This window comes from Coregonus lavaretus (genome assembly GCF_964263955.1).
Source record: "Coregonus lavaretus genome assembly, chromosome: 3".
Taxonomy (NCBI): domain Eukaryota; kingdom Metazoa; phylum Chordata; class Actinopteri; order Salmoniformes; family Salmonidae; genus Coregonus; species Coregonus lavaretus.
In genome coordinates this window covers 34,943,204-34,953,381 of record NC_139990.1, presented here as the reverse complement: position 1 = coordinate 34,953,381, position 10,178 = coordinate 34,943,204, and the positions used below count along the sequence as shown (strand labels likewise).

At 43.0% G+C, this 10,178-nt stretch overlaps 1 protein-coding gene across 1 annotated transcript in view; it reads right to left on the bottom strand.

Moving 5' to 3' along the window:
* Positions 1–907: 907 nt before the first annotated feature.
* The window catches only part of LOC311123329 (protein argonaute-3-like), a 42,179-nt gene continuing 32,908 nt past the window's right edge, over positions 908–10,178 (bottom strand). Inside the window, exons 14-19 of the mRNA XM_084158168.1 lie at positions 8,524–8,614; positions 8,118–8,312; positions 7,754–7,888; positions 7,545–7,646; positions 7,064–7,263; positions 908–6,841 (exon numbers count right to left, since the gene is read on the bottom strand). Coding sequence (XP_084014294.1) covers positions 6,733–6,841; positions 7,064–7,263; positions 7,545–7,646; positions 7,754–7,888; positions 8,118–8,312; positions 8,524–8,614 — 832 coding nt within the window. The 3' untranslated portion in view covers positions 908–6,732. The remainder of the gene's footprint in view (positions 6,842–7,063; positions 7,264–7,544; positions 7,647–7,753; positions 7,889–8,117; positions 8,313–8,523; positions 8,615–10,178) is intronic.

Below are 10,178 nucleotides of genomic sequence, written 5' to 3'. Positions count from 1 at the left end.
TGTGAGCTGGCTAGCTCTGTTTTGGCTGTCATATCATTTCGGACATTTAACCCTGTATTTGTAAAGGATAATGTCCCCTAGTGCGTTGTTTATATGCCCTGTAATTGTATAGGTGTATGGCACATCATTATATGGGTATTACATTATATTTCTCTGTTTAGAGGTATTCAAGTTCATTGTGCAGTAGTAGCCATGTACTGAAGATGATGGTGCCATGCTTTGTAGCACACGTGCGGCATTCACTATTGTATCTTTATTTCTCTTTACTTGTAGACCACACACACTTCGGTTGAAACAAGTTGCCAGATGACTAAGTGCCTTAGCCCATCCATACTACCTGCCTGTGCATATTCAGCATTAATAAACCACCTCAACTGGAATCCTACCTGTCTATCATGTGCCCTTAACAGCACACGGGAGCGAACAAAGTAAAACCTAACCTAAAGAATATACAGTCCACCAAGTCCTCACTTACACAAATGAAAGCATGAGGTTTGCATGAACTTTACCATCCCTTAATGTAGCAATCAATAAAAATGTATGTGCTGATCCACCATGGGCTCACTGCCTCAGCCATACTGGCAATCTATCATCAATATGTCCACTCCTATTTGTAGAGTTTATTTTGGTATCTCGACAAAACAACTTATGTCGTGATCATGAGAAATAAGTAGCTACGATGGGAAAATAATTTCAAATCCATCATGGTATATTATTGAGGGGTCAAATTGGCTTGTCTCTTCTATTGGGGGCCCTGACCCCCATCCCTCACTCAAGTTACACTCCTGACTCCAGCACCATCACAGTTGAAAACCATATCTCAGTCTGGCTAGGAATGAAGCAGAAAAAACTGCAAGAATCAACATACATTACTCATACATTCTCTCAATGAATACACCAACACAGATTTCATACATACAGTATTTAATTAAAACAACAATTAAATATGACAACCAAATAAAAAGGCTCAACTTAGGACCAGGATCAGACAAATACAAAAAAAAAATCTTTACATATAATTATACTTCTAAAAGTGTCACAATTATTTCAGAATCAGGCAAAAATTCTAGCACATACTGTTACCAAAGCAATTTGTCAATTGTATCTTATTAAGTATGATATGCAGCCAACCACACTAGAGATGCAGGGTTTGGAGATTTTCAGAGGAATCCTTTCTTAGGCAAGCAGGCACTCCTGTGGCACAACTGGACCACTGCATGTTGTTCTCTGTCTATAAACCTCTAGCTGTAACACATTAAAGTTCTTTCAATAAAGGTCTTGAGAAGAAATGTATACAAATGTATAATGCCAGAGCAGTGGTTCTAAACAAATAGGATGTATTTCTGTCTAGGCCTAGAATAATGGTTGGGTTATACCAGGGCTGCTTCCCAAATGGCCCCCTACTTCCTATATAGTGCAATAATTTTGGCCAGAGCCAATATTAGTGCACTATAAAGAGAATAGAGTGCCATTTGGGAGTTTGAGAGCATTTAGCATCCAAAATGTGGCAAATGGAATGCAAGCGGCTCTCACACGACAGTCATTAAAAATAGGTGTGCTTTGGGTGAAAGCCTGGGGTAGTGTCCGAAATGCCACCCTATTCCCTTCATAGTGCTCTACTTTTGGCTCTGGTCAAAAGTAGTGCACTATATAGGGAATAGGGTGGCATTTGGGAAGCAATCCTGGTGTAACCCAACAGCCAGTTGCTCAGAGCCTAAAGATCACATTGTTTATTGCTGTTCACTTTAGAACACCCCATCACTGAACATCTACTAAAGGATTAAAGGGAACCGGGGTGAAAATCCCATGCATTACAGTAAACTGTTTGCCACCTGAAGAGGGTGGCAGTCTAAAATAGCCACTAGTGCCCAGTTATTAAATGCAACATTTTTGGTTGTGCCATGTGATTGCCTGCCCACCTTAACATCCCCACAAGCTTTTTTGGTCCTGACACCTCAAAACTGATTGGTTCTGCATATTGTTGTGTTCTTGGCATACTGTATGTCAGTGGTACACAGACATGTTGTACAGTATTGTCATGTATCTATGTAGAGAGGGGCATATTGCCCTCAATGTTTTGAAATTAAGATATCTTTGATTTACTTGTTTTCAGCACCATCAGAAAAAGGCACGGTCTATGGACTATTGTCCAAGTATTAACCTTCACCCCTTTCCCACGAAAAACTTAAGAGATTCAGACAAATGTCTCAAATTAAATCAGCACTCAAAATGGAGGTCACATTCACTACCTGTTCTAGAAGACCAGGCTCTGTGAGATTAATGGAATCTACTGAATGGAAACTAGGGTAATTTCCAGAGATCGTTAATTCAATGAACAGAGAGGAGGGTGATGGGAAATAGGGGGTGGTTCATCCAATCGGTCACTACACAACACCTGCCCCGAAAAATCAACAATCCCCCTCACAGTAGGTCATTTAAATGCAGCAGATGTAACTTCGGTACGACACGCTTTGCTTTAACGTGGAACAAATAAACATATCAGTCTAGTGCATTATTCAATTTGGATTATTTATTAGTTACTATATTACTATTGTCTTCTATATTATATTATTGTTCTATTTTTATAGAATCTGTTAGCAAAAATAAGTGTTCATTATAATATTATTACATATATTTTAAATATACAAATATCTCCATTTCGGAATTTAAAATGCTTTAGAATAATGTGAAAGAAGGCATCTGATGTCCAGCTTTTAGAGAGGGGAGGGCATCACATGGAGGAGCCTGGTTTGATTCCCAAATGCCCAACATAGTGCACTACTTTTGCCAAGAGCCTTATGGGCCACCCCATTCCCTACATGGTGCACTACTTTTGCCCAGAGCCCTGGTCAAAAGTAGTGCATTATATAGGGAATAGGCTGCCATTATATAGGGAATACAGTACTTTCGGAAAGTATTCAGACTCCTTGACCTTTTCACATTTTGTTACGTTACAGCCTTATTCTAAAATGGATTAAATTGTTCCCTGCGTTGTCTTGGCTGTGTGCTTAGGGTTGTTGTCCTGTTGGAAGGTGAACCTTTGCCACAGTCTGAGGTCCTGAGCACTCTGGAGCAGGTTTTCATAAAGGATCTCTCTGTACTTTGCTCTGTTAATATTTTCCTCGATCCTGACTAGTCTCCTAGTACCTGCCACTGAAAAACCTCCCCACAGCATGATGCTGCCACCACGCTTCACCGTAGGGATGGTGCCAGGTTTCCTCCAGACGTGATGCTTGGCATTCAGGCCAAAGAGTTCAATCTTGGTTTCATCCGACCAGAGAATCTTGTTTCTCATGGTATGAGAGTCCTTTAGGTGTCTTTTGGCAAACTCCAAGCGGGCTGTCATGTGCCTTTTACTGAGGAGTCACTTCCGTCTGGCCACTCTACAATAAAGGCCTGAATGGTGGAGTGCTGCAGAGATGGTTGTCCTTCTGGAAGGTTCTCCCATCTCCACAGAGGAACTCTGGAGCTCTGTAATAATAATAATAATAATAATATGCCATTTAGCAGACGCTTTTATCCAAAGCGACTTACAGTCATGCGTGCATACATTTTTGTGTATTGGTGGTCCCGGGGATCGAACCCACTACCTTGGCGTTTAAAAGCGCCGTGCTCTACCAGCTGAGCTACTGTCAGAGTATCCATCGGGTTCTTGGTCACCTCCCTGACTAAGGTCCTTCTCCCCCGATTGCTCAGTTTGGACAGGCGACCAGCTCTAGGAAGAGTCTTGGTGGTTCCAAACTTCTTCCATTTTAGAATGACGGAGGCCACTATGTTCTTGGGGACCTTCAATGCTGCAGACATTTTTTGGTACCCTTCCCCAGATCTGTGCCTCGACACAATCCTGTCTCTGAGGTCTACGGACATTTCCTTCGACTTCATTGCTTGGTTTTTGCTCTGACATGCACTGTCAACTGTGGGACCTTATATAGACAGGTGTGTGCCTTTCCAAATCATGTCCAATCAATTGAATTTACCACAGGTGGACTCCAATCATGTTGTAGAAACATCTCAAGGATGATCAATGGAAACAGGATGCACCTGAGCTCAATTTTGAGTCTCATAGCAAAGGGTCTGAATACTTACTGTATGTAAATAAGGTATTTCATTTTTTATTTTTTATTATACTTTTGCAAAAGATTCTAAAAACCTGTTTTTGCTTTGTCATTATGGGGTAGTGTGTGTAGATTGATGAGGGGCGAAAAAATAAGGCTGTAATGTAACAAAATGTGGAAAAGTCAAGGGGTCTGAATACTTTCCGAATGTACTGTAGGCTGCCATTTGTCTCCCCTGTATTACCCCCCCCAGCATTTCTCAATGAGTTCAAAGCACGTGAATGCATCCAATTGGTATATACGACTTCACAACTGGTAAATTTCCACCTCCCACTTGGTTACGAACGGCAGCATAAGCTCCCAATGCCCCGCCTCCTAGATGCCCACTGGGCTCTAGAGGTCGATTCCGTGGCATTGTAGAGATAATTCCTTCCTGTGTTACTGCTGTACAGACATAAAACATATATTCACACAAGCAGGGCAGCTACACATTAGCCCACAGTTGCAGTTGATCAGATCATACCTACAGTGTTCTTCAAGTAAAATCAAATGCTGGTAATGTCTGACATCTTGCAGGAAAGTGTGCATTTTGCTGGGACTTAATTCACACATACCCCGGGGGCCGAGCTGTATTGATGACTAAAAGATCCTCTGGGAATTAAAGCATGTCCCCTGTATCGTAGGTGGAAAGTCCTCTCTATGTTACTCCTGATCCTTTAAAAACACTGAATGAAGCTCATATTGTCTGACTACAACAGAGGGGGCCTATCCCACCCCACCACTCGACACACTGCACGTCTCAGCACCAGGGCATGTGTCTCACCTGAAACACATGCATCTTTAAGTGCAGTAAATTGTCATATTCTTATAGTCTTTGTACAAATATATATGAACGAAATAAAATGTGTTATAGCAGCTAGTTTGGTTCTGGTAACACGTAGCTATAGGACAATGAGCGTGGCAGAGTGCTGGCCATGCTACAACGCTGCCGCTTCTTTTGCAAAGGCAGTGATGGATCAACAGTATGCCAGTCAGACAAGGCTCATACCACCCATGCTCCAAGCCCCATGCAGATGACCCCAGTCCTCCCCCTCACAACCCCACGAGGCACATTGGTTTGGTCCAACTGGAACGAGACAAAACTCAAAGGCCTCACCTGGAGGATACTGCACAGCAAGGCAAAGGGAGAGTGACAATGCCCACAAAATGTGACAAAACGGCTTGATAAAACTTGTAAATATGAAGGCTTACTTTGAACAGTGCAAAATGAGTCCAACAACCAGAGGGCTAAAATGAACGAGACAGATCCGTTAGCTGACTGCCCCCACCTTCAATTGATCAGTCTACATATTATAAAATAATTTACATTAAAAACCCAAGACAGTCCTAGACAACATATCATGCTTACAGTAACACCTGGATGAGATTCTTTGACTATATAATTAAACTAACGAACTGATCTCAGAGGAGCTCCAACTAAAATAGATACGTCTTTCAAATTCTTCTTCTTTCCACCTAAAAACGGGCACATAATTCACCCCATTTACTAAAGAAAACGTACTTTGTCATAGGTCACCCCCCAGATAACCCACAACCATTTTGTGGCATCAATCCTTGCCCCAGTTTACATTCTTTATCCATTATCACCTGCCCATGTCCGATCATAATGGCCCAAAAATATCCAATCGGTATGTTAACCATAGAACCCATTTTCTGCATTAACGACTTATTGCACTAAAAAGGTGTGACATCATCAGTTACTTAGTTAACATTTGAAAAACCTCTATGGTCGTCGACAAACAAACGAACAGTGCTCTATTGCTGAAAATGAATGTTAAATAAGATTAATCTCAAATAGCAGGAGGAGGAATAAAACAAAGATAAAGTGAAATCTGTAGCTACCACAGTGAACTCTGTAAAGGTTCTGAGTAGGTCCATGGTGTGGCCAGGGTTGATATTCTATAAGTACTCAACAGATAATCCCTAAAACAATGGCTATATAAAAAAAAAACGTTTAAAAAACTTGATACTGATAGAGAGTGCAGTGTTACAAACTCTGACAGGCGCAATGACTGCAAGTAAGTCACCATTGGCTTAAAGAGTAGTGACTGGGCGAGCAGCTTGCCGTATGAAAAAGGACGTAGCTGTGATTCACGAGCGTTCTCGACTAACAGGCATCGCCATAGCAATCAGACTTCTACAGAACATACGAAAATGCACATATAACGACAACAAGCTAACTAAGACATGTAAAAGACGTCAATTTATATGATTGAACCCCATGGATAGGAAAGTCATCATATCATCACTGGGTTGAGGAACAAGACTGATCCTCACTGGACCTGCTATGTCCCCACACACCCACTGAAACCATCCTTATCAATTCCCCTGTATTGTCTTCTACACTCTGGCATTTTGAAAGTAAGACAAAGCAAAAGTTGAGCACAGCTCAAGGAGCAGTATCAGATAAAATCCATAATTAATTAAAAACACAGCAAAGGATTGGCTGGTTTCGTATTGCATAACGTTGCTGTACTCCTCTCTGGTTGTTGTTATCCTTAGCGGCTTGGCATCCACTCGTCAGGACCAGAGCTGCGCCAGCCCAGGGTCCGATATGAGACCCCCACTAGGACACAGAGGCTGATACGGTGGAGTGTTGGGAGGGGTATTCAAGCTCTCAGGCGAAATACATGGTCCTCAGTGTGTCGTGATGAATCTGAACAGCCTTGGCGAGGGCCGTGGGGTCTCGGCCGTTACTCTGCCCCGAGACGTGGCTGCCCTCCGCACTGCGTGTGTTCAAGAGAAGGAAGTGAGGAAATGAGAAAGGGAAAAGGACAGAAAGAGAGGGAGAGAACCTTTATCTTGAATGAACTTGAATATTATTTTATAGTCAATACATGATATCGGCCTCCAGTTTCTTTTTACCTGATAAACAGCACAAGACAATGATTTTAGCCCTACGGAAAAGTATACTCATCACACCGAAATGAATCCCTTTCCCCCCTCACCTGTCATGTTCTTTGTCCACCAGGTGGTAGCGGGCGCGGAAGGCCACCAGGTGGGCGTAGTAGGCTGGCGCGGGGATGGAGACCGAGCGGGTGCAGCGGACATAGGTGTGGCACAGCTGGTAGGTGAGCAGCTGGAACTCGTCAGCAGTGAAGCAGTTGTCGTCCCACAGGACGTGGTAGTGGGATGGTCGGCTCGTACCCTGTAGGGAGAAGGCCAAGTCTGTAATACCACAGGGACAATGCAGGTTCCATGGAGAGAATACCAGCATTGATTCAACACTGACAATTAAGTGTAGTGGAAAGCAATAGAGGCCGACGAACCTCTGGGAAAGTATCAATGACGGCAAGAATCGACATTAGAGAGAAATAAGCAGGAGATACTACCTGAACTTGTCTAATAAGAAATGCTGACTTTAGTTTTAGAATGTTTTCCTATTTTATGCATATTGAACACAACCCTGGAATGAGTCTTGACACACACCTGTATTCCTGCGTGGCTGCAGAGGTAAAAGTCAAACTCATAGGGGTGAGTGATGTCTGTGTCCACAGTGGTGCCTGCAGGAATGTTACCACTTCGTCCAACCTGCCAAAGAAACAACACCCCATTTAAAAACAGTTCAACAACCAATCTAAACCTAGCACATAAAGTAAATCATTAATGTACAAGGAGAGATCCATAGCACCACTTACCCGCTCGTTGCGGTCGGCACAGAAGAGGCGTGTGTGGTGGCGTTTCTGCACCACGATGTAGGTGATGCCTGGCTGGTACTCCTTCTCCAACATGATACAGGCTTCCCTGATGGCCAGCAGCTCATAGTACAGCACCTGCCACACAAAGAGAAGTCAACTCACCAGCAAAGAGTGGCGAGCGGTGAAGAATTCAAGGTTGATGGCTAATAGCTCATGATAAAGCTTAAGACTCAAGCTTAAGGCTAATAGTCTATGAAGAACATTGCTATTTGTAATAGATGTATTTCTCAACATAGGGACATCATTTGGCTTGGCTGCCAACTTTAAATGAGAGATTGAGGGGGACATAAGTATTTGAACTAACCTGTCTGAACTGACCCTCTGACACGCCATCCCTGTAAAATATTATTCTGGTGGGTTTGTAGCGGGTGGACTTATAGAACTGGATGAGGAGCTCCCGCACCATGGAGGCCAGGTCCTGGATCACCTCCTGTCTGGGTCTCTGGACCCTCACGGTGGCACAGTACCTGCTGGGGTGGGCGTCCATACTGCCCACCACCTGGATAGGGCCAGAGAAGGGGAGATGGTCAGAAAAATGACTTCTGACACCATGTTTTCAGAACGCTATTGTAGGGGTCTGGGTAACAAAACAAACTAGTAGATTACCAATGTACTAGATCCATCAGACCCCATGACAACTAGATGGACAGACAAGGCAGTGTTTTAGAGGAAAGTGCCAATGGAAACTAGAGTGACAGGAAGAGACTGACCGCGGCGATGGATGGCTTCTTTCCGTCTCCGGCTGGAGGGTGAGTGACGTCGGCCCCCAGGAAGATAACAGGCTGCTGGAACACTGAGGGACTTGGTGGGGAGAGAGCGAGAGAGACAAACATCAGACATACACTACCGGTCAAAAGTTTTAGAACACCTACTCATTCAAGGGTTTTTATTTGTACTATTTTCTACATTGTAGAATAATAGTGAAGATATCAAAACTATGGAATAATGTAGTAACCAATAAAAGGGTTAAACAAATCACAATATATTTTACATTTGAGATTCTTCAAATAGCCACCCTTTGCCTTGATGACAGCTTTGCACACTCTTGACATTCTCTCAACCAGCTTCACCTGGAATGCTTTTCCAACAGTCTTGAAGGAGTTCGCTGCTTTTCTTTCACTCTGCGGTCCGACTCATCCCAAATCATCTCAATTTGGTTGAGGTCGGGGGATTGTGGAGGCCAGGTCATCTGATGCAACACTCAATCACTCTCCTCCTTGGTAAAATAGCCCTTACACAGCCTGGAGGTGTGTTGGGTCAATGTCCTGTTGAAAAACAAATGATAGTCCCACTAAGCCCAAACTAGCTGGGATGGTGTATCGCTGCAGAATGCTGTGGTAGACATGCTGGTTAAGTGTAATCACAGACAGTGTCACCAGCAAAGCACCCCCACACCATAACACCTCTTCCTCCATGCTTTACGGTGGGAAATACACATGCGGAGATCATCCGTTCACCTACACCGCGTCTCACAAAGACACGGCAGTTGGAACCAATAATCTCCAATTTGGATTCCAGACCAAAGGACAGATTTCCACCGGTCTAATGCCCATTGGTCGTGTTTCTTGGCCCAAGCAAGTCTCTTCTTATTGGTGTCCTTTGGTAGTGGTTTCTTTGCAGAAATTCGACCATGAAGGCCTGATTCGCACAGTCTCCTCTGAACAATTGATGTTGAGATGTGTCTGTTACTTGAACTCTGTGAAGCATTTATTTGGGCTGCAATTTCTGAGGCTGGTAACTCTAATGAACTTATCCTCTGCAGCAGAGGTAACTCTGGGTCTTCCATTCCTCTGGCGGTCTTCATGAGAGCCAGTTTCATCATAGCGCTTATGGTTTTTGTGACTGCACTTGAAGAAACGTTCAAAGTTCTTGAAATTGTCCGTATTGACTGACCTTCATGTCTTAAAGTAATTATGGACTGTCGTTTCTCTTTGCTTATTCAAGCTGTTCTTGCCGTAATATGGTATTTTACCAAATAGGGCTATCTTCTGTATACCCCCCTACCTTGTCACAAAACAACTGATTGGCTCAAACGCATTAAGAAGGAAAGAAATTCCACAAATTAACTTAAGGCACACCTGTTAATTGAAATGCATTCCAGGTGACTACCTCAGGAAGCTGGTTGAGAGAATGCCAAGAGTGTGCAAAGCTGTCATCAAGGCAAAGGGTGGCTATTTGTGGCTATTTGAAGAAACTCAAATAAAATATATTTTGATTTGTTTAACACTTTCTTGGTTACTACATGCTTCCAAATGTGTTATTTAATAGTATTGATGTCTTCACTATTATTCTACAATGTAGAAAATAGTAAAAAAATAAAGTAAAACCCTTGAATGAGTAGGTGTTCTAAAACTTTTGACCGGTA